The sequence below is a fragment of the Arachis ipaensis genome, chromosome B8 (genome assembly GCF_059453495.1).
Source record: "Arachis ipaensis isolate K30076 ecotype BB chromosome B8, ASM5945349v1, whole genome shotgun sequence".
Classification (NCBI taxonomy): domain Eukaryota; kingdom Viridiplantae; phylum Streptophyta; class Magnoliopsida; order Fabales; family Fabaceae; genus Arachis; species Arachis ipaensis.
Window position 1 is genome coordinate 9,185,578 of NC_142443.1, and position 23,725 is coordinate 9,209,302.

Sequence of the window (23,725 nt, forward strand, 5' to 3'; positions counted from 1 at the left end):
GTAGGTATACCCAATTTAATTTCAATTTCTCCTTATTAGATAAAGTTATCGCATGTTCTATTTCAAGAAGAAACTATAAACCGCACCTAGTGGTATCCATAATACCATATACCTGTATACCACGTAATTAAGGCCATTAAATAATATTCCAATTAACTAGGTGATGGTTAGTCTAGGACTACAAGCAAGAACATGGTGCAATAAAGTGGAGACCATGCTGCATGCGTATAAGAAGGAGGCAATGAGTTGGTGGTCTACGCATAAAAAACTACAACTACAAACTATATGCTTACAAATTCTACCCCATACAACATGGATACTAGAAGGAAGCCCTCAAGCATGGCAATCGAATGTTTGGAAATGTTCCATGGAATCGATCGAACTGCATTCAGGATGCTGACACAAGTCCTTCACCGTGAAGTTAAACAGTCCTTGATGGTCATGCCATTTCTACTGTCAATGGAGACCATGGGACTGAGTGGTATTGTGCAAACAACCATAAAAAAGGAAGGCTGGTTTATGAACAGTCTTGCCGAGGAATGTGTCATCTGTTTGCAATGCCTACTATTTCCGGAGTTCTCAGGGGTTGTGGAGAAATCCAGAAAACTCGAAACCCTCGGACACGTGCTAAAAACTGAGCTCACCTTATACCAGGTTCATAGGATGAGATCCGTCCTCCTAACGATAATTCCCGATACCCTCTCAAACATTTGCTCTAGAATTCTAGGCGACATAACAATGGATGCCGTGTGGTTGGAGTATCAGAGGAATCCTAAAAGACTATTGGGTTTCAACACACAAGACCAGTGCATATCAGTTGCACCAGAGGCATCGAGTAGACATAACAATGGCCGAGGATTGCATATGCAACAAGGAGGAAGGCAAACTGAGCAAGATAAGGGAAAGTATAAGTACGTCTGCAAGGAGCTGGATGACGCGGAACATCCAAAGACACTGACTGTATGCTTCGGTCGAGAGTCCATGCCCACTGCAGATGGCATTGCTGAGTTTTTCTGCAACTTCTTTGGTCATGTGGTTCAAAGGGTGACAGTCATGCCTCGGAGGGACATAGACTCGGGTGATTTTGCTTTCGTTCTTTTCAACGACGCATTAATCCTGCGCATTATCATGGGGGACAAAAATGTTGTTCATCATACCATACAAGACATGAAAAGTTGGATCAGATGGTGGACAGGAACACATTATCGCTGTGTGAATTAGTCTACAATAGATGATAAAAGTTAGTGTCGTTTTTTCAAAATAATTTAGTTACACCAGAATCTTTACTTGTTAAGGGAGCTGATTTATACGTTATATGGTCATTTTTTTTATCCAAGTTAAATTATCTTTCCATGTTACCGGATTTTTTTGATATAATCTTGATCAATCTGGTTCCTTATTCGGCTGTGGTCATGAAGTTTAAATTGGAAATAACAAACCTTATGACCATTAATTAAGTTCATGTCGTTTGGAGTCCTTCACCATCCACCTCCCAAACATAAGATATTATGATGTACTTGAACTTGTTGGGACTAACGTAGGAGACATACCAGGAATGTTTTTTGGAAATATATTAGTTGAATATCACCTTTTTTAGTTGGACATTTTGAAATCGGACTGGTGTATGTGGCAAACACTTTGTGTATAAGTTTAGTTTTTTTCGTGGGCCCTAAAGCTGTTGTTAGAAAAAAAATCTTTCTAAAACATAAAGGATTATACACTATGTCCAAAAATTCCAATTGAAATTTAAGTGGGCCAGTGACAATGTACTTGTTTTGGAACTCTAGTACGTTTCGTTTTTTTTTTTAGCTTTTTAAAACCCAAAACCGGGAGAGTGCCCCAATTAACAAATAACAAAGTGAAGAAATCAAATAAACACAACATTCTTGAGAGAATACAATATTGTGACAATGATTTTGTTATGGCCACAAACAAATCTTAAACAAGAAGAATAGCTAAACCTCTAAAATTCTTTTCATGGCAAAACTGATTGTTTAACAGTTAACATGAAATTTTTTTCTGTTAAATGCTTAACCTAATCGATTGTTTTCCCACATACTATTGTTATCATATTTGATATGTGCAAACAGTATCATTTGCATTCAGTAGCATTGTATTTGCATTCAGTAGCAGTCACTATTTGGTCAATACACTGCTTATAACCAAACGTAGTCGCAATAAAATAGAATGCAAGATATGCACCATAAATACAAACCATAGAATATCACAACTGGTCACCAAATGTCAAACACAGAACATCACATACAAAATAACACATTCGGAATAACATTTTGATTAATTACACTACACAGGAAATTTTAAAGGTCTGCAAAAATCTGTTAAGTTGACCCCTGGTTGACGGACGAGTCAGGAGAGGTCTCGGGTCGCTGTCGCTTACTAGGACCTGCCTCAGCCCCCCGCCATGTTGCCTCTTGTTTACACTGTAGTTGAGTTAAAAAAATTTAGGCATAAAACATGAAAACGTGAGAAAATAGACCAGAAAATAGTGGTCAGATGTTACTAACCCTGACTGCTGAGTATGGGAATATTGCTGTTGTTGGCTCCGGCGGTGATTCCTAAGGAACATCTCGGTGTGGTAGACTCTAAGTTGGGCTTCTTTGTTGAAGTAAGCACCGCACACCAAAGCTAAGCGTTGTATAATATGTTCAGGCAACACCTTCGACGCATACAGTTCATCAACGACACACGAAGGTTCATCTTTCCGGTTAATGTCTCTGACGATCATGTAGAATACTCCCCAGCCAACGTACCTAAGCTCCACACTTAGCAAAGAACATCGTCTATACATGCGTCGTATCCTCCCTAAATCAGCTCCCTTAATCCAGAACCTGTCACCGTCTCTCTTGGGCGTGATGTGGAGGCAATTATCTTGAATGTCTATTAAATAAAGATCAGTGGTACTGTACCACTTGAATAGATTCACGATATTAGGTGGGAATTCAACATCATCCTGTGGTGGAACAAGACAAAACCATGGCAAGTTAGTTTTCCAAATGTTTTTTAACAGAATCATAACAACGAAAGAAGGAAAAATTGTGGATATATGTACATCTGTTGCAAAGAGCCCGAAGATATAAAACTGGTTGTACGATTGTTGTATGTTCCTTAATGCATTAACATACCTAACCAACATGAAGAAACAACAACAAATAAAACACAGGGGACCGAAACCTAAAAGAAGGGAGTAGCCAAACATTTTGTGACTCTTTATTTACTTATTCTCTGCATGCAGTTATTTAAATATGCTCGATTTTATTCTTTACAGATATAGCTGCTATCAAAGGAGGTAGTAAAAATTGAAGAAGATGCTTACCGGAATCCAGGCTCCATTCTTGTTTAATTACTTCGAAGATGGCTGTGGTTGAAGGGAGGGAGATGCCAAGGAAGTGTTCAGACGAAGAATAGTTGATTAATGAGTGTAACTTTTTTTTGTCTCAGTTTTTTTGCTATGTTACTATGTTAGTTGAGAATTTATTAAACCTTTTAATGTAAAATTAATCCAAACGTCGAATCAGCGGTAGAGGGTACTTATTATTAGCCAACTCAGTGTTATCCTAATTTTTGGAAAACGTAAAATATCCTTTAATTGATTGATTATCAAAATATTTTGGAAATGTGTCGTTTATAAATGTGCATAGATCCCCTTTAATTGAATCAGAAAATGTTTTCAAAATGGAATTGTTATCCATTGCTAATACACGTTGTTGTTAAATACTATTAGGTATCAAGAAAGCAAGTAATCAAATGATTTCAACATTTTAACTTACCCAGTTACTTTTGCCTCAAACATGAAAGATTTTTAGTTTTGTGTAGGTTAATAATTTTCATTGAAGAATTTAAATTTAAACACTAATAGTTATCAAAATAGGTAGTCACAGGCATTTAAAAAAAGAAAAAAAGATACCCAGTAATCAAATTATTTAAAAAATTGATTTTAAATTTAAAAATTTTAAAACGTTTGTTTCGAGTTTCTACCGGTTATATTTTAATCTAGCATTAATTTCGCTAGTAACAAATGTTGAAGAATTTAATTTTCAAAGGAAATAGTAGTAGTTACGTATAAACCGATTAATTAAATTAATTATTTTATTTAAGTCATAAAATGTGTTCCAACAACTTTGCAAACATTAATTGGGTTAATAGCAAACAATTAATAATTTCATTTTTCTAGGATTTCTTTTTTTTTTTAGAGGTAAATTAAATTTTGTTTAGTTTTTCGTTGAAAACGGGAATCGATGGAGAGGGATTAACGGAGAGTTATTGGGATAGAACAGAATATTTGTTGGAGATTATCGAAAAACGCAAGGTTTTAATAGCTAAATTAAAATTTCAATTTTTTTTAAACGCCGCGTTTTAATCCCTCATTTTTTACTTTATATTTTTTTTTCATTCACAAGCGTGTAACATAAGTATCCTTCAGTAATCACTATTCACTTTCCATCTTCCTTCACAAAACACTCCTCATAGTAACCCCAACCTAACACACAATTTGCTGCTGAAGGTATCGACTCCAACAGCTTCGTCTCGGAGAAAATGTCAAACAAGGTGAAACTCTATCCTAACTCTTCTCCTGATGGTGATCGGTTATTAATCATCATTTGCATGTAGTGTCAATGTAATAAAAATGTTATCGTTGTAAAATCAAAATAAGACAGTTAACCTTTTTTAAATGAATGGGTGACTGATTTGGGTTTCTGATTTGTTCGTCTGAAAAGGATTTTATGCATTTAGGTTTGATTAAGATTGTTCTGTTAAAGATTCAATAGATCACGACACTAAACCATTTCAACAAAATATAGTTGCACTGTATGTGGAAAAATTGAACCACTTTGTTTCCAATTCCAAAAACATGCATGTGTGTTGATTTTAAATCAAAAGATTCAACTGTATGAGTTTTTTTAAATGAACTCTGATTTTGTTCCTTTTTGAACTTGATCACTGTGTGACACTTGCCATAGATGACGTCTTCGAAGGACAAGGGTAAGAGAGTGCAAGCGATGGATCACGGTACCACACAGAACTACAAGTTGAGGTTTCTGAAGCCAGTAATAAGGCCATCAATGTTCAAACTGGTAATTAACATCCCTTGACTACACACCTCTTAATTTTAAAGTTTTTGCAATGCTATCGATGTTTTGACAGAACTTGACCTATGTGTAACAGTCATTACCTATAACTCCCGATGAGCTACCAAACCGTACCCCCTACCTGGACCTGGTTGTGCCTGACGGAAGGAATAACCCCTGTCGGTGCTTCTGGACGCAACTCCAAAGTGGCAAAATTGCATTGACTCGTGGTTGGGAGGAGTTCTACCAAATGTACAAAATCAATCTGGACTCCATGCTATATTTCACACACAAAGGAAACTCCAATTTCCAAGTCCGGATTTTTGATTTTGGTGACATTGAGAATTCATACCAACTCCGTGATCCTGAAGAACCACCATATGTAAGGACTGGTAATTATGAAATTTTAAAGTGTATCAACATCCCTCCTTCAGCTAGTGCTAGAGCGGTTGCCGCAAAGGTCAAAAGCAAGTGGCCTTTTTTTGTGATGGACCTAACTGCTCGCATGATGTCGTCGCGATTGTTGGTAAGCGTTAAGTTGTTGCAACATTTTGGTTGAAATATTATTTTACTGGAGAAAGCATTAAATTAGCTAATACTAACTGAAATTTCTTGTGTTATAATCAGCCGAACGTTTCTCATCTCAGTCACTTCACTGGTCAGAGGCACCCTATCATCCTTACACATGGCCACATACAGGTCGAAGCTACATATACAAGGTACAGTGGAAAAAGGGATGGTAGCTTCGGCGTTATTTCTGGAGGATGGGAGAACTTTGCTTCATTGTGCAACTTCAAGCCAGGTGGTGTGGGGGTCTTCGAGGTGATATCAAATGAGCCAGTGACGATCATCCAGGTTCGATGCAGATAGGATGCATAAGGATGAGTAACTGAAGGCGTAATGCCCCTGTGTTTGACCTCTTTGTCCATATATCATGCTAAGACTTTTCTCGTAGGTTTAGGAAGTATTATATGTTTCTTGCTTGTTGAACAATTATATTGACGTTTTTTGGGTGTTATTAAGTTGAAAACAAATTTCAGTATTAAGTATTAACTAAAACAGAATCGCATTCGCAAATATTATAGGTTTCTGCTCGTTTTTTAATTGACTTTTCCATTTTAACTTGATTGGACAAAAATTAGTTTTCCAAGTACAAATGGCAGAGTTGCCTTATTTTTTTTTTTTTGAAGTAATGCCAGAATAAATTGATTACTTTGTTGGCCTTTACAAAAAATAAAAAAAAATCTGGCCCAATCGGTGAGGAAGACAACAAAACCTTATATTTTTGTAAATGAAACTCTCTTAATATGTTGGGTATTAAATTGACCATTTAAAGGGGGATTTTTTTTAAAATTGGTTTTCTTGGACCTTAAAATGTTAAAGAAAAAAAAGTAAATCGAGAAAGATGAAAACACTGGTAATGTTTGAAGGAAGCCATATGTCACCAGTTAATTTTTTTTTTGAACTTGGTTTAATGAAAAATGTTTTTCTTTTTGGTACATGAACAGAATATTAAAAACTTAATTCGGCCCAATCAATGAGTAAAATAGCCCAACCGCAGTTTCTTTTAATGACTCAAGGCTGGGTAATTTATTGTAGTTGGGTTTGGATCTCAGCTGGGTTCCAGGTCTAGCGTGGAGTGTGTACTTTTTTTTATTTCTTAAGGTCCTTAAGCAGATGTAATCAGAGGGTGATCCAGAATCATAAACAAACAAAGTAGGTAACCGCATACTTTGATATCATCATCCTATCACCTCAGCCATATCATGTTTGTGGTGGCTTCTACCTTTAAGGCGTTCAACCCTATATCTTCATCGTAAGAACTCCTTCGTTTTCCCTTCGATTAACATGTTTGACTTTGTACATTATAAGTTATAAGGATCTGTGTGTTTCTCATTTGCTTTTTTTTAATTACCTTGAAATCAGATGGACAGGTGTTGAAACATTGGAAACTACACGGAGAAGGTTGTGTCCAGTGCGAAAGGAAATTGATGAAGAACCTAATACCCAAAGACTACAGGATTCGTAGCAGTTTGGTGGATCTCTTTATTTTCGGGTATGTGAATATTTGATTTCTTTGCTTCAATGAATACGAAATTTCTATATATGTTATTTTTGGCGTCGTTGTTTGTGCAACCAGGTTGATTTTTAAGTCATTTTTTAGGCCACCTAATTATATCCAAAAACACTAACGGATGAGGTACATGCGAACAATAGTGAAGATGATGGTCAATAACCTTTGCTGCTGCATGAAGGATGTATGAAGTCTCGATATACTCATACTGGAACACATGTAAGCTTAAGATTCAGCTATTATACAATGCCCGGACCCGTTTTCCTTCCGACCACTACAGATGAATCGGTACGTAATATTGTATTTAGCTTTGTCTATGTTGTTAGAAAATAAGCTGTTAAAATTTTGTCTGACGCAAACCTAATAAAAGGGGATCTGTTTTATACTATGAAATTTGAATTCGTTGGAATTACCAAGCGGAAATGAAATAAACGCAAAGGAGAGTAAGAATGAAGAGGTTAGCGTTTGGTTAAATGAATGTTTGGTATAGAGTTCTCAAGTTACAGGGACTAAAGTTTGAGTATTTTTGTGGTATGTACGTGTTAAGGTCAATCCTAAGTTAAAATTCGTGTGTGATCCATTAATGTGACTCAGAGGTCGATTATTCCAGTCTGTCAAATTTTCGTCACAATCACTGCCGTGTTGGAAATGATTTTCCGATTCGCGCGTTTGCGATCGTAACAAAAAATTTCTCAAACTACAATAATCGATCGCTGAGATACTAGATTGAATCACCATTGAATTGTAATTGGATTAACTTGTACTCTTAAAAACCACAAAATATCCATGCTTTAATCCTAGTAACTCATTAATTCTGTGCCAACCTTCATTTAACCAAACACTGATATCTTCTTTCATGCTCCATTTTCCTTTTATTTTATCTCCGGTTGGTAGTTCCAACGATATCAGATTTCATGGTTGTCTATGATCTGCGTTACAAAGCACGAACTAGCAACTGATTTTGTTTTACTAGTAGTTGCTTAATATTAATTAACGTAGAATGTCATTTTGGAAATTATTCTAACACATTCTCAACTACATGCATGAGGGGTGATCCATAATCGTAAATGAAGTAGGCCACCGCATACTTTAATATCATCATCCTATCTCCTCAGCCCTATCATGTTCGTGGTGGTGAGTACCTTTCGGGCGTTCAAGTGCAAATCTTCATCGTAATAACTCATTTATCTCCCCTTGGATTAACATGTTTGACTTTGTACATTATAAGGTATTAGGATCTGTGTGTTTCTCATTTGGTGTTTTTTTTTTAATCAATTTGAAATCAGATTCAAATGTATGAAACATTGGAAACACCACGGAGTAGGTTGTGTCCACTGGGAAAGGAAATTGATGAAGAACCTAAAACCCAAAGGCTAAAGGGTAAGTAGCAGTTTCGTGCATCCTTTTTTTTAGGTTTACTGAATTAATTGATTTTTTTTATTCATCTATTGTGTATAGTTATCGTGCTGAGTTTTCTTAATATTAGGTCATAATAGTCAACAATGTTACAGATGCTAGATGACTACATTTTGGAAATATTCAAGCTCTCAATCCCAGGAAGCAAAACCCTGCCTATCAAAGTAAAGTCATGTTGTAGTCAAATAGCTGATAACATAGAAAGATTCGCTATTGTTCAACTTAAAGGAAATGTCCGCAGTGTTTCAAACATTTATTGTTCTTAATGTTAAATTCTGTCAGTATGTAAGACTCTAACAACTTCAAAATGTTATTGAACCTAATGATCGAAACTATGATATGAGCGAATAAAAATGTGTTTGTGTTTATGAATTTTCTGCTTCATATATCTATATATATTTCAAACTGCTTTCATACACAGTGTGTCATTTCCCCTTAAATAAAATTTTTAATGAATATAGGAAATCCATAATAACAAAGTAGATTCACAACCTCAACGTTACAAAAGAGATTTAAAACCATCTATGAACAATTCAACCTTGGAGACTACAACCCATTCAATCTAATAATTTGGTTGGTAAATCAAATGCACTAAGAAAGGAAAAAAATCAATTAACACAGCTCTATTTTTTCAACTGTATTGCATAACCACAATGGTAGGAAGTCCTTACCCCAAATGCAACCACAATAAACTGCAACTAAAATACAGCAATGTAAGCAAAACACATGCATATTATTCAACATTATTGTCATCATAATGGACTAAGTAGGGAAAAAAATCAATTTACACAACTCTAATTGATCAACTGAATTGCATAATCACAATGGTAGCAGCTCGTTACCCAAAAGTCAACCACAATTTACTGCAACGAGAATACAGCAATGTAAGCAAATCACATACATATTATTGAACATAATTATCACCCTAATGGACATATTCATAGTTAACGTAAATAACTACAACTTAAAACTCCTCAATACCAAGCAGTGACAAATACATTGCGGTCAGTAAATCAGGATAGATCATGCTTTTAGAACCAATTATACTTGTATTGCACTAAATTCAAAAGACTAATTCCTTCAAATGGTCAAAGTGTCCTATGCATTGACGCGAACAATGCCATGTACGATCCTTGTTTGTTGCCACAAGGCAGTGACGATGGTAACGGATCTCGGACATCGATCTGCACATGTCGTGTGTCACATTTATCATCAATGACATCATTAACGCATTCATAGTTCGTGAATGAATGTCTTTTGTCCTGCTGTGACTCCTTCACCTGCTGATAACATCATAATTCCCAATCAGAAACTATAATCATGCATAAAACCATAATGGTCATTCATCGCAAAGTGGTTAAGAGGAGTTTTACGCATCACACCTGTGTTAACGAGTAGAGATTTTTATTGAAAACACCATTCGTGGACGCGATGTCAATGGATTCGCGGCTTTCATGGAGGCTCCGCTGTTTTATAAATTTTTTTTAGACAAGAAGAACGAGATCTTCATTAATTTACCCAGTTCATGACATGGAAATTAGATGTTTATATTCAAAGAAATTACCTCAACAAAAGTGTTGTCTTTACCCTTCCGGTTCCTTATACCCGTCGCCGTAAACTTCCTTGTTCCACCCTTTTTAAAAGGCTGCGCAAACAGGGGAGCATTCACATAGTTTAATGGTTTTTAAAGGGACACACACCGAACAAGATTTTCACAGCAGGAGCCTATTTAGAATAAACAAATCGTACATTGGTATTAGGTCCTGAGTGGTGTTCAGACTTAATTGAGAACGACCTCGAAGAATTAGCAAACCTTTCTGGACTAAAACCTGAGTCCTTGGCTGATGCATTGCCGTATGATCGATCGCGAGGGTTACCTTCCACACTATGCTGCATCAGATCTGGACAGTGCTTGTAGTAATGACCGTACTTGTGGCAATTAGAGCATGCTCTCTTCTTCCTCCAAGAAGACCTCTTGGAAGGGGCTCCTTTGCTTTTGACAACAAAGGGATCGTTGATGCCTTCTAAGTTAACATTAGGAGTTGACTTGCCTTGTTTGCGTGACTGCAGGCGGATAACTAAATTGACAAGTTCAGACTGGACTTCATCAAAGTCTGCAAGATCCTTGCAAGCAATATCACACAGCTTGTTGCAATTCGATGCCAATGCTCAAACTCGAAACTTTAAGACCCTTTCGATGTCATCATTCACAGGCATTTCTGTGCTAATAAATTCGTTCTTTGCATTCTTTGTCCACCTTTTGTATATCAACGAATCTGGAAACTCAAGTATGTTTTCGAACTTCATGGCACATAAGATATGACTACAGGGAATACCACATGATTCAAACAGCTTGCACGAGCACGAGAACAGATTCTTACCTCTATCGACTTCCACCCGTCGATCTTTGGCCGGGTCTCCGAGAGCAGTCACACTGAACTCTACCTTGTCCAAGGTTGTGCTTAGTATCGTTATATTCAAAGCCCCTACCCTCTGAATCTCATTACGAATTTCCTTGAAAATGTTTCGCATGAAATAACATGATGCAGATCTTTCATATACCTCCAATGAGGTAATCATCACTGGCTCTGAGCACTGAGACTTAAAGTCAGCTATTAATTCGTTGTTTCTATACTCCTTTAAGGCCCTATCCAGGTTATGCATGAAGTCAATGAGGGTGTTCTTGCGATTAACATAAAATCTGATGAGAGAATTTATACCTTTACACTGTGATGTCGTCCTTATGTAACCGAAAAAATTATCCCGGAGGAAACAATGGGACCACATCTCACGAGTTTCGTACGTCTTTTCCATCCAGGTACTACCAACAAGGTTGTGCTTATCCAAAATGGCTGCCCATCTCCGATCAAAGTCTCTCTGGTCGTTGTTGTCGTATATAAGACCCTTAAAATCGCGCAGGAAATTAGAATTCTTTATATTTTCACATGCATTTCTCTGCAGATGCCATCCACATAACCGATGGGTCGCATCAGGCAGAACATTCTTGATTGCATCTCGCATGGCAAGGTCTCCGTCAGTTATTACTGCTTTTGGACTTTTCCCACCCATCGCTTCAACAAAGGTTTCCAACAACCACTTATACGTCTCTGTGGTTTCGTCGGATAGTAGGCTGGAGCCGAAGATAACAGTCTGCCCGTGATGATTGCATCCAGAGAAAATGACCAAAGGATTGTTGTATTTATTCTTCTTGTAGGTTGAATCAAAGGCAACAATATCTCCAAAGCAGCGATAGTCGATAATTGACTGCCCATCTGCCCAAAAAATATGCTCCAGCCTTTCGTCACTAGTGAACGTATACTTTCCAAAGAACAGCGGATCGTTGTTTGACTTGCCAATCAAATAGTTCATTGCCGCATTGGCATCCCCGTTTTTAACTTTTGCCCGACGATAGCGATCGATGTGGTTGTACAAATCTTTTCGTGTGAAGCCAGCATGACGATATCCACCCTTTTGGAATGCAATATACCCCATAATATGGCAGCTCTTGACACCAAAATTATGAAGATTTTTCACTTGGACTCTATCAGTGACAGTTAGATGACGATTGGCCAGTACCAGATGCGCAAATTGGGGTGGCGTCAGATCGTGGTTGTGAGATTCCACAAAACATGATACCTTCCATCTACCGCAGCCGTAGTCAAGGTTTACCCTAAGCCGAGCTGGACACTTGGTTTGCGTTAGTGACCTTGCCTCCCTTGATCTATCATCCATATCAAGAGACCTCATATTTCTCCAGCCCTCTTTGTTGCAAACAAGTTGCCTGCTAATGATTCTACCTTGATTATCCCTAACCACGTCGTCCTTCCTCATTACAAATCCATGCCAACAAGAATAAGCGTTATAAAATTGGCAAGCCTCATCCTCCGTCCTAAACTCCAGGTTCCAAATATCCTCCACCATTAAATCCGCTATTCTTTTTACACCACAAACTTCTTCACTCTTGTTAGTGGAATCCAGCGAATCCACATCGTTGTCATCAGCATCATCTTCTACATTCGGTTGATAATCGAAATCATCACCCAAATCATTATCAGAATCATTCTTAACATCATCCTCCTTTATGGACATAATTTAACCCCTGCCATAATTTTACCCCAAAATGTCAATAAACAGAGCCAATGGCAGCAACTACGGGAAGCTAAACTAAGCTGCATGTAAAATTAAATGAACCAAAACCAATTAAACTAACCCAACTGTTTTCGACCCCAGTATTAGGTTTTAATTTGAATTCCCCAAAGCTAGCCACAGCATAAAACTGGATAATGTAACTTAATTTCCAAATTCAAGGATAGCAACCCAACATCCTAAACAGAGAACCGTTTAAAAGGCATAGACTATCATCCAAATTAAACTAATCTGGATTAAGAAAATAACTTAATCGGACATACCTTGATGACAACCAGAGGTTGAGCTTCAACAAATAAAAAATGCACTGTCGGAGTCGGAGGGAGGTGACCTTTACCTAATCCGACGCACCTAATTCGAAGGCAGCCGAAAAATGAATGTTGGTAAACCAGCTTCCAGCAGCCACAGCTTCGGATCTAGCAGAAGTTCTGCTACAAATTTCTCTACCGGAGCCACATCAGTTTAGCGTTCGCCCTCTCCTCAGTTGACGTCGACGCCAATCCGACGAAAGCAGAGTACCAGTTCCGAAACCTGTTACTCGAAGGAGATCATTCTTGCTAAATGGACGCTGGGTATAGAACGAAGGCGAAAAAATCAAACAGGGTTGGGTAGTGGGTTCTAGGATAACAAATTTCAGGGTTGGGTAGTGGGTATAGAACAAAGGCGAAAAAACCAGTGGGCAGTGGGTTCCATGCGTTTTCTAGGAAGTGAAACATGAATTAAAGGCTTGTGAGACATGCATGTTGAATTTCAGAAAGTGATGGAGGGTATTTTATAAAATGAAAAATAAGTTAGAGATTATAAATTATAATTATAAATGTTCCCCAATACACTATATAATATATATACAATAATTAATGTAGTATTTGTTATAGTATATGTTCATTAAAGGCTTTTGCTATTATCAATGAATGCATTAATGAAAGGTTGAAAATTTTCTTAATCAATGGCTGAGATGATGACACATGTGCAAGGGTAACTTACCCACAAAATTGCCATGGGTTTGGAAGAAATCACCAAATTTTAGTACTAATTTCTGAGGCAACAAACATGATATTGAGTTTCAGCCTCAGTCTCCGTTTCAGTACCTTAAAACAAATGCTACTATTAGTCTCTGACCTTATTTTTGTCACAGAATAATTAATAACTTACTGAGATGAACTAACAACTATCTCGCTAAATTCTTGACGGCTATTTGAAGTAACAATTGAAACTCTTTTTTAATCTCAATTTGCTTTCTATGAAATATTTAGGGTAAAATATTATTTTAGTCCCCAACGTTTGGGGTGAATCCTATTTTAGTATTTAACGTTTTAATCCTCTTATTCTTATATCAAAACGTTTAAAATGGCATCAATGTTATTTTACTGTCAAATTTCTCACTAACACTTAATGAAATTGATGTACTATTAATAATGTTTTTGTTAAAGTTATGTTTGCTCAACTCTCTTTTTTCACCTTCACCCTCTCAACAAGTCCAAACTTCATTCTCCTACTCTGTTTCACACTATTAATTCTCTAAGAGGAATTTGAAGAGGAGGAAGAAGGGAGTAGAAAAATGGAGTTTAGATTTGTTGAGAAGGTAAAGGTGGGAGAGGTGAGTTGAATAAACATATAGTTTTAACAAAAATATTTTTAATAGTACATCAATTTTGTTAAGTGTTAGTGAGGGATGTGAACGGAGAGATAACATTGATATCATTTTAAATGTTTTGGAATAAAAATGAAATAATTAAAATGTTAAGGATCAAAATAGAATTCACCCCAAATGTTGGAGACCAAATCAATACTTTATCCAAAAATTTAAAATCCTAATTATAATTTCTCTTGAGGTAAAATGTTTCAATTACCACATTAGATAATTATTAGAAAATCTAACGCGACAGCTGTCAATCTATCTCAACATACCATTAACGATGTTATAACGAAAACAGAATTAGAGACTAATCTGAGTAATGAATGTCAAATTGAAGAATCAAATTAAATAAATTAAAACTTTAAGTATCAAATTAAAGTACAAATATAGCTTCAAAAATCAATTTAATTATTAACTTTATCCTTAATTAATCAACTATATTTTAAATTAAAAAAATTAAACACAAAATAAGATGTGCAGTTCTTTTAATAAGGTCTTGCATTTCTATTTTATAAACCTTTTCTTGTAATCTGTAGTGTAAGATGGGATTCAGGGTTTCTGGAGGTGACATTCAGCGAAAAATTAGTTTTTGGACAGGTAAAGTTGTCGCGAATATAATTTGAAAATATGAGTTAAGGGTTTAGGCCCATGTACGAAAGAAAGTTAATGGTTTGGGCCTATGATTGGAGTCACTATTAGGTCGGTTGGTCATATTTTAAAGCCCATTAAAACCTGCTGAATTCATTGCAGACCTCGGCCTCTAAACATTTCAACAATCTCTGACCGAAAACAAAAAGAAAACTTCAAGAATCATTGCTAGAGAATGAAAATTGTCACTAATTTTGATCAAAACTTAGAAATTTCGAGATTACTGTTTTTTTTTTTTTAGCCGAATCACTCCACGTCTACAGTCTAATTTAATTATTCGAGGCTCTCAAAATAGACGACCCATAAAGAAAAAAGTTTGATAATAAAAAAGTTTCAATTATAATTAGCCAAAATTTTTCATAATTTATTTTATTTACATCATTTAATGACAGTTTTATTATTTATTTTACTCTCTTATCATTCTATTTATTATATTCTTATCAACTTCATTTATTAATCATATTAATTATAATATCATATCCCTCGTTATTAGATATTCTTGTAATCAATATTTAATATTTCTTTTTATAATTTAATTTTTATATTTAATAATAATAATAATAATAATAATAATAATAATAATAATAATAATAATAATAATATTGATGATGATGATGGACGGTAATGATAATATATATTAACTGAGTTAATTGCACTTGATTCTTTGTTTTTCTTAAGGCATTTAATATCAATCAATAGAGATACAAAAAAATAATTAATTCTTTATTTTCGTTAAGGCATTTTAATTGCACTTGATTCTTTGTAATATATACCTTCTATTAATTCAATTATGATCATTCAAAAATCATGACTCTAATACCATTGCAAGCATAATAGTGTATAAGTCAAGGAATTTTACAAGAAATTGCGTTTTTCATTGCAAATAGTATGGCATTTGAATTCGACCTTAATATGGTACTTATTGTAGAAGGTGCTGATGAAGAATTTGAACAACAGACGGACTCACCCGACGAGATTGTTGTCAGTCAACCAATTTTCGAGAATATGAAAAACACACCAGCTTTGATGAGGTATGATAATAAACTGATTTTTTTTTTGTGCTTTTATGTGCATTTATAATTATATTGTACTAACTAAATTCATACGCATAACATTCTTACGTTCATATACATAACATCCATGATTACATACAACTAACATCTAAAAATTAAATTCATGTTTATTAGATATTACATCCATATACATATCATTTTTTAGTTATTGCATAAGTAACTATAAAGTTAACACATATGTTTTTAAATTTATCATAATTGAATTAAAAAAAATATCAAATTCTTAAATTAATTTATTCAATTGATAAATTTACTCATAACATCTATAGATTCATACATATAACATCCATTATTTTATGTTAATAACATCAATAATTTGTACTCATAATATTCATAATTTCATACCTATATGATGTCTATAATTAATAAATTTTTATAATTAATATTATCAAATTTTAAACTATATGTCTTATTATATTTTTTAAATTATCTCATATGTGCAATAATAGGTCATGATTTTAATTATTTTAGTATTTTTATTTAATATTCATATGTATGTTTATTTATTGATTTTAATATAACGAGTTAATAATTATTTTTAAAAATTTATTTTTTAATTTTTATTTATATTTTATATTTTATTTTTTAATAGTCTATATGTAAAATATAAGTTGTATAGTAGAAGTTGTTAAAAATTTTTAATTTAATTTTCATAATTTTTGCAGAGAATTATTGCATTTTAATGGATAATAATGTAATTGAGAGATGTTAGGGATTTGCTTTGGAAAAAACTGAAATTGATTTTGGAAAGAACATTAATGACTCTAAATATGTAGCAAAATAATAGATGATAAGAAAATGTATATCACTTACTTATCAAGAGAATAAGAATTTTTATGTGACATTTCTATATTATAATTATTTTTTGACTACTTACCATCACCCACCAATAAAATGGAGGCTCAAGATAGAATATGTTAGGTCAAAATTATTATATGAATTGAGGAATGCTCAATAGTTAGCAGAATTTATTATTAAGAAAGTCTAATAATGGTTATTATTTTTATTAAAATTTGGTCAATATTTAATTAATAAAAAATAAATAATTTTATATTATTGGATAAAATTTTATATCATTAAAAATAATAATGATAACTAATTGATGGCTATAAATCACAAAATTTATTGACTCCTAGCACTTTTTTAAATTATTTGTAATTATTAATTTAATTTTTTAATTTAATAATTTAATAATATATTGTTAACTAAAATTTTTAAACATTAATAACTAACTGTCAGTCAAAAACAATAAATTATATTAATTCTCTAGCATTTTTTTATAATTTGTGTCCAAATATTTTTCTCATTGAATAACCCTCCAAGCCTCCAAGTGATAAAATTTCGTTTCCAAACCTAATATAAAAAGGTTATTTGCACCACTTCAATTTTTAATTGGAATTTAAAGATTTTTTTTATTATTTTTAGCTTGTTGTAGTATTTTACATTGTTAAAAAGTCTTATTTTAAAATAATTATATAATAATAAAATTATTAAAAATTGATATTCTGTATTTCTATTTAACAATACATGAATCGTTGTTTTATGATTTTGAATATGTGATTGTTGAATTTTTTTTAAAAAGAAATAGAAAAAAATAAATTAATATTAATTTGATCTGACTTATTATTTGAGATCCATTCTAAACCGGATGAAAATATATATATATATATATATATATATGATAAATTTCATTTTTAAGATTTATTTTGTGTTGAATTTAGAGGATCTTGTCAACTTTTTTTTCATTTATTTACTAAAATAGCATGGCTTTGTAAATTTTCCTTTAATTGTGCTTAAGAGTGAAAACATGTTTTTTAAGTCTTAAAATAGCTAAATTTAATTCACCTTGATTCCATTAGATGCCTTGATATGTTTATTAAGTAATTTCAGGTTTAGGAGGTAAAGATTGGATCGAGGGAATGAAAAAAAAAACATGAAGAAATGGAGAACTCATGAAGAAATGAAGGAATCGCAAAGCTGTCAATCCTAACATCGTCGCACTTAATCGATCATAACTTGAGCTACAGAGGTCCAAATGAGACGGTTTTAGTTGTGTTGGAAAGCTAACATCCGAAGCTTCAAAATGATATAAAATTTGTCATAGTTGCCTAGCGTATAGGGACGCGTACGCGTGATGTACGCATATGTGTGGGAAGCTGCACGTGACTCACTAAAGGCAACTCGTGGCCAGCGATTTCTGAAGCATTTTGGATCCAATCCAACTCATTTCTGATGCTATTTAACCCAAGAATTGAAGAGAGATAGAGCAATTAGTGACCAATTAGTTTAGTTTAGTTTAGTTTTGGAGGGAAAGTTAGTTTCTAGAGAGAGAAGCTCTCACTTCTCTCTAGAATTAGGATTAGGTTAGATCTAGATTAGAACTTCTTAGATCTAGGTTAATTTCATGCTTTGATTTACTTTTCCTTTGCAATTTCTTCTTCTTCTACCTTTCCTCTCTCTAGTTTAGCATTCAATTATTGTAATTCTTTACTTTTATGTTGATGCATTTTTGTTCTTCCATTTTCCTTTTAATGCAATTCATGTTTTGATTTCCTTTATTGTTGATTTGCTTTATTGTTGTTAATTCCTTACAATTGAGTAGTGTAGATTTACTTTCCCTTGCAATTTACTATGCTTTCCTTTTGTGCCTTCTAAGTGCTTGACAAAATGCTTGGTTGGATTTTAGAATAGATTTTTTCCCTCTTGGCCTAGGTAGAGTAATTAGTGACTCTTGAGTTATCAAACTCCTTTGTTGATTGATAATTAGAAATTGCTAATTGACTTGAATGCCACTAAAGCTAGTCTTTCATTATGATTTGGCTAGGATTTGTGAAATCAAGTTAATTCATCCACTTGACTTTCTTTCATAGTTAGAGGTTAACTAAGTGGGAGCAATGGACAATTCTCATCCCAATTGATAAGGATAGCTAGGATAGGACTTCTAGTTCTCATACCTTGCCAAGAGTTTTTGTTAGTGTTAGTTTATTTCTTTGCAATTTATATTTCTTGTCTCTTAACTCAAAAACCCCAAAACATACTTCATAGCCAATAACAAAAACACTTTATTGCAATTCCTAGGGAGAACGACTCGAAGTTTGAATACTTCGATTATTAATTTTAGGGGTTTGTTACTTGTGAAAAACAAATTTTTGTATAAAAAATTATTATTGGTTTAAAAATTATACTTGCAATGAAAATTCATTTATAAAATTCTATACCATCAATTTTTCATTCATTAATATACACCATTCCTCTTCAAAAAATATGGAATGATTTGAAGATCTTATCATTGAAATTGAAAGTTTTTGGTTGGAAGAAAAGCTGTGTTCGGTGGTACTCATTATCAAAATCTAGTGGCTCAAAGCAGTTCTCCCGTCCAAATAACCAGCTTTTTTCCAGCCAGATATTTTTTCAGACCTAGCCACTCAACGTTATTCAATTAAACAAACCCCGGATAAACAAGGTTGGACCCACTATTACACAACTCCACAAGTTCGGGTTTTTTTATTTCAATAAATATATAAAATATATTTTACCAAAATATATATAATATTAATCATATCTCATGAAAGTCCTTTAAAAATGCGTTTCTACATGCTCTTTATTTTATATGAAAACGATTAGGATTAGAAATGAGTCGAGTTGAGTCGAATTAGACCAAACTCAAGTTTGATTCACAAAAATTGAGTTTGATTCACGACTTGACTCATTAATAATTGAGTCTATTTTTTAAGTTCAAATTCAGTTCACTAAAAGCTCACGAGCTGGCTCGAGCTTACGAGCTGGTTCAAATAATAGAAACATAATCTATAATTCTATCTTAATAAATTATAACTCATATATTTTAAAAAATATTTAAAAAGATTAATTTTATATATTTTTTATCTTTAAATAAATTATAAATTCTTTATTTATGTCCTATATTAAAATTATATATAAAAATAAATATAAAATTTTAAATAATTATATATATATATAATCGAGTCAGCTCACGAGCTAATGAGTTGAGTTTATCCAAGTCCAAACTCTGTTCATTTATTTTATGAGCTCAATTCCAAGCTCAAGTTCAACTCACCAACTCACGAGTTCAGCTTATCGAACTAATAACGAATCGAGTTCGAATTACTAACGAATCGAGTTCGAATTAGTTTATAAGCTAATTTGACTCACTTTTAGCCCTAAAAACGACTACAAAATAGAATTTTGGATCATTTTTCAAAGAACGCCTTGAAATGAGCCAACTCATTTCCCATGCATGAGTCATGAATTGTCTCATTTTCATAAATATTTGAAATGAATCAGAATTTCAATTTTCAGGTTTCCATCTAAATGACAGAAATACATTTTTAAAAAACTTTTACTAGATACATATTTTAGGAATTAATATATTTTATATATTTGTATAAATAAAAAACCCCACAAGTTCACTTTAGGAAGTTAAATTACAATTAAGATAGTAAAATACTTTACAAAAAATATAAAATTATAATATAATTTAAATTGTGAAATTATTTCATTTAATAAAAAATTTTAAAATTAATATTATATAACATCAAATTTATAGCCATTTAAATATTGCATATGAACGAATAATTAAGTTATAGTGGATGAAATAATCTGAAGTTTTTTAACGAATTTATTAAATAACGAATTTGTTAAATTGAATCTCTATAAAAATTAAATGGTATAAATAATTATTTTATATCATTTTTACTAAGTTTATCATATAAATATGTAATTTATTGTTATTATAAAAAATATATTAAAACTAATTTTCAGCTGAAATATAACATTTTTTTTGTAAAAGGTAATTACTTCAAATAACTGATTATGAAATTCATTTTACTTTTTGCAATTTTTCTTTTCAAAATTTAACCTTATCACGTAGTGGTACTCTCCAAGATGCTTATTACTAATTTATTATTGGAGTATTATTTGGCAACTTAAATTCTTTATTTTTCTTTATGTAATATATGCATTGTACGAGATGTCTCTGGTACGGGTTGAGAGATGGATCGAGAACTTGCGGGTTGAGGCAGATGCCGGATCACTTGACTGGAGCAATGGGGAAAGTACCTGCAAAGACACTCCGACGCTCAAGTCAGAATGGATCTAAGAGGTATAAGGTGTGAGGAATGAATGAATACCTGGAGGAACTTGGGTCCTCTATTTATAGGTGATGGGAATCGTCTTATCTTATCTTGTTCGGTTAAGATAAGGGAGGCGTTTGAATTCGAAAGTCGGTTAGGAGCTTTAGAGGGCCGGTTTTGGGCCTTTCGGAGGAGGGAGATGGGTCGGTTCCGAGGAACCGGGTTCGGGTTTAGCCTCGGGTACGGGATCCGTGGGCCGGATACGTAACAGTTGCCCCCGCAGCAGGAGAGCGAGCAAGGTCGGTCTGTCGCTGGGAGGCGCGGTGTTTGACCGCGAAATGGGTCTTCAGTTTTTCTTGGATGTTCGTTTGGTTCTTTCGCGGTGAGGTCGGTGCCTCGGTTTCGTCTCGTGGAAGATTCGTCTGACCGTTTTGGTCTGATGTGACTCTTCCGTGTCTGCTGCGTCCGTTGCGTTCTTCGAGGCGTGATTTATTAATTGCTTTTTTCCGAGAGGGCATTTATTGCGAGGGGGCGCTTTCCTCTTTTGCCCTTACGTTTGTTTTGCTTTCCAAGGGTATTTGCGTTATTTCACTTTTTCAAAACCGTTTTGGTTTTCTTCCTTCAATTCCCTCGTTTGCTTCATTTCTCTATTGCTTTCTTCTTCTGAAAGAACATCTTCTGCTTTCCTTTCGCACTCTGTGGCTTTGGTTGGTCTTCTGCTGCAGCATTTCCTCTTTAGATTTATTTCCTTCGCGTCATCAGGTTGGTGTTCTTCTGTTTTCCTTTTGTTTCCTTTGCTTTTTCTCTCTCTGCATTTGTCTTGCCTTTGCTTTGTGTAGATTTAGGATTGTTTTATGGTATACGATGGTATTGCGTAGTGGTAGATAGTTTAGTTGGGGTGGTGGATTCCGTAAGGGGGTGAGCGCCACCGTACAATTCGTGGTGTACGGTGGTGTCTATTTTTGGTTTCATCCGCCGTTTTCTGCCGCGGTGTTTGGCTGACGGTGGTGCTCGTCACTATTTTAGGTATGGCTCGTCGAAGGACTGAGGGTGTGAGGGCTCCGGTGGCCCCGGCAGGGGGTGTTCCCGGTCTTTTCTCTTGGGTTACTAGTGATGTGTGGGGGACGCCGTCGCGGATGACGGAGGCGGACCTCCAACGGCTCCGTGATCAAGGAGCTGTTTGCGGCGGTGGTGACGCCGAGAGTCATTACGAGCTTTCTCTGCCCGGGGTTGATGAGAGGGTTTGTTACACCAATCTTGACTCCCCGACCGTACCGGATTGGATGTGGGTGTATGAGGCGATGTTTACCCGGCTTGGCGTTCGGCTTCCCTTTTCCCCTTTTGTTCAGCAGTTATTGAGCCGGTGTTCCGTGGCGCCATCCCAGCTGCATCCGAATAGCTGGGCGGCGATACGGTCTTTCGAGCTTGTTTGTGACTATTTGGAGCTTCCTGCCTCGGTAAACGTCTTTCTTTTTCTCTTCTTGTGTACCCTTATGACCAAGGAGGGGAAGCACAAGAAGGGATATGTGTCTTTTAGAGCTCAGCCGCATCGTCGAGTCTTCGGGTTGTATGAAGACTCTTTTCATGGTTTTAAGAGCGGGTATTTTAAGGTTCGTCCCGTAAGGGGACATCATCCTTTTTGGCTGACGTTGGAGGGTGAGCGTCGGTTCCCCACTTATTGGAACTTTAAGGCGGGACCGTCCGTGTTTACTCGGGTTTCGAAGGAGTTCCTGTCCTCGGAGGAGCGGGATATCGCTCTTGTTCTGTGGCAGTTGTTTGGAGAGCGTCCTCTTAATCCTCGAGATGTGATGGGTGATCCGGTTGCTTGTCGGTCGTATGTTGGTGTGTGTCTGTTCTTTCCTTGGTTTTTATGTTTGTTTTCCCGTTTTTATAACTTGGGATTTTTGTTTTCTTTCAGTTGAGATGGCTGGTGGTTTGACTTCCTTGGCACGGTTGAAGGCAGCGATGGCCCAGGAGGAGGGGTCGTCGTCTCCAGCTACTCCTGTTTCTAACCCCGCCCTGGGGTCGCAGGCTGTTTCTCAAGAGGTGGTTTCTTCGGGCGTGCGGACTGATGCTCAGGTTTCCCCTGGCCCCGCAAATTCTCCTGAAGTTGTCGTGGTGACGGCTGCCGAGGCTTCTCGGAAGAGAAAAAGGGCCGAGGAGCCGAGCAGCGAGACTTTTGAGGAAGAGGGTCTTGTGCCTAGCGTGATGGACCGACGCTTCGATGCTCCGAGGTTCAATTGATCAACACTTGATGCCTGGTACGGAGCCGTTTTTTTATGGCTGCGATGTTTCGTTCCAGGCCAAGTCGGTGTATCGTGCCCTCCTCTGGTCTGCCGTTGTCGTTCGGAAGGCTGAGCCCGTGATGGCACAGGTTGGTTTGCTGGATAAGAAGCTTCGCCATTCTCAGGCTGAGGTGGCTAAGTTGAAGGGGGAGCTTGAGGCTGCCGAGGCTGCGAAGGAGAAGGCATTGAAGTCTTCAGAGGAGGCTGGGGCGGAGATTCTCCGACTTTCCGAGGTTGAAACTTCGCTTCTTTCCCAATTGGCCGAGGAGC

General features: G+C 35.2%; 2 protein-coding genes and 1 pseudogene across 2 annotated transcripts; 2 read left to right on the forward strand and 1 right to left on the reverse strand.

Annotated features, from left to right (window-relative positions):
• Window positions 1-312: 312 nt before the first annotated feature.
• On the forward strand, window positions 313-1,221 carry LOC107610445 (uncharacterized). Its single transcript, XM_016312495.1, has one exon. The coding sequence runs from the start codon at window positions 313-315 to the stop codon at window positions 1,219-1,221; it is 909 nt and encodes a 302-aa protein (XP_016167981.1).
• A 3,758-nt stretch (window positions 1,222-4,979) lies between these two features.
• On the forward strand, window positions 4,980-5,957 carry LOC148547139 (uncharacterized). The gene is made up of 3 exons (XM_088495316.1): window positions 4,980-5,093; window positions 5,185-5,613; window positions 5,715-5,957. The coding sequence occupies exons 1-3, from the start codon at window positions 4,980-4,982 to the stop codon at window positions 5,955-5,957; spliced, it is 786 nt and encodes a 261-aa protein (XP_088351442.1).
• Window positions 5,958-10,302: 4,345 nt separating this feature from the next.
• On the reverse strand, window positions 10,303-12,498 carry LOC107610444 (protein FAR1-RELATED SEQUENCE 5-like; annotated as a pseudogene).
• Window positions 12,499-23,725: the final 11,227 nt, after the last annotated feature.

Bases quoted from the DNA above. Each gene is read 5' to 3' on its own strand.
- LOC107610445 (XM_016312495.1), top strand. From the start codon at position 313: ATGGATACTAGAAGGAAGCCCTCAAGCATGGCAATCGAATGTTTGGAA.
- LOC148547139 (XM_088495316.1), top strand. From the start codon at position 4,980: ATGACGTCTTCGAAGGACAAGGGTAAGAGAGTGCAAGCGATGGATCAC. The intron at 5,094-5,184 runs GTAATTAACATC...TATGTGTAACAG, and splicing joins GGCCATCAATGTTCAAACTG to TCATTACCTATAACTCCCGA. The intron at 5,614-5,714 runs GTAAGCGTTAAG...TGTTATAATCAG, and splicing joins TGATGTCGTCGCGATTGTTG to CCGAACGTTTCTCATCTCAG.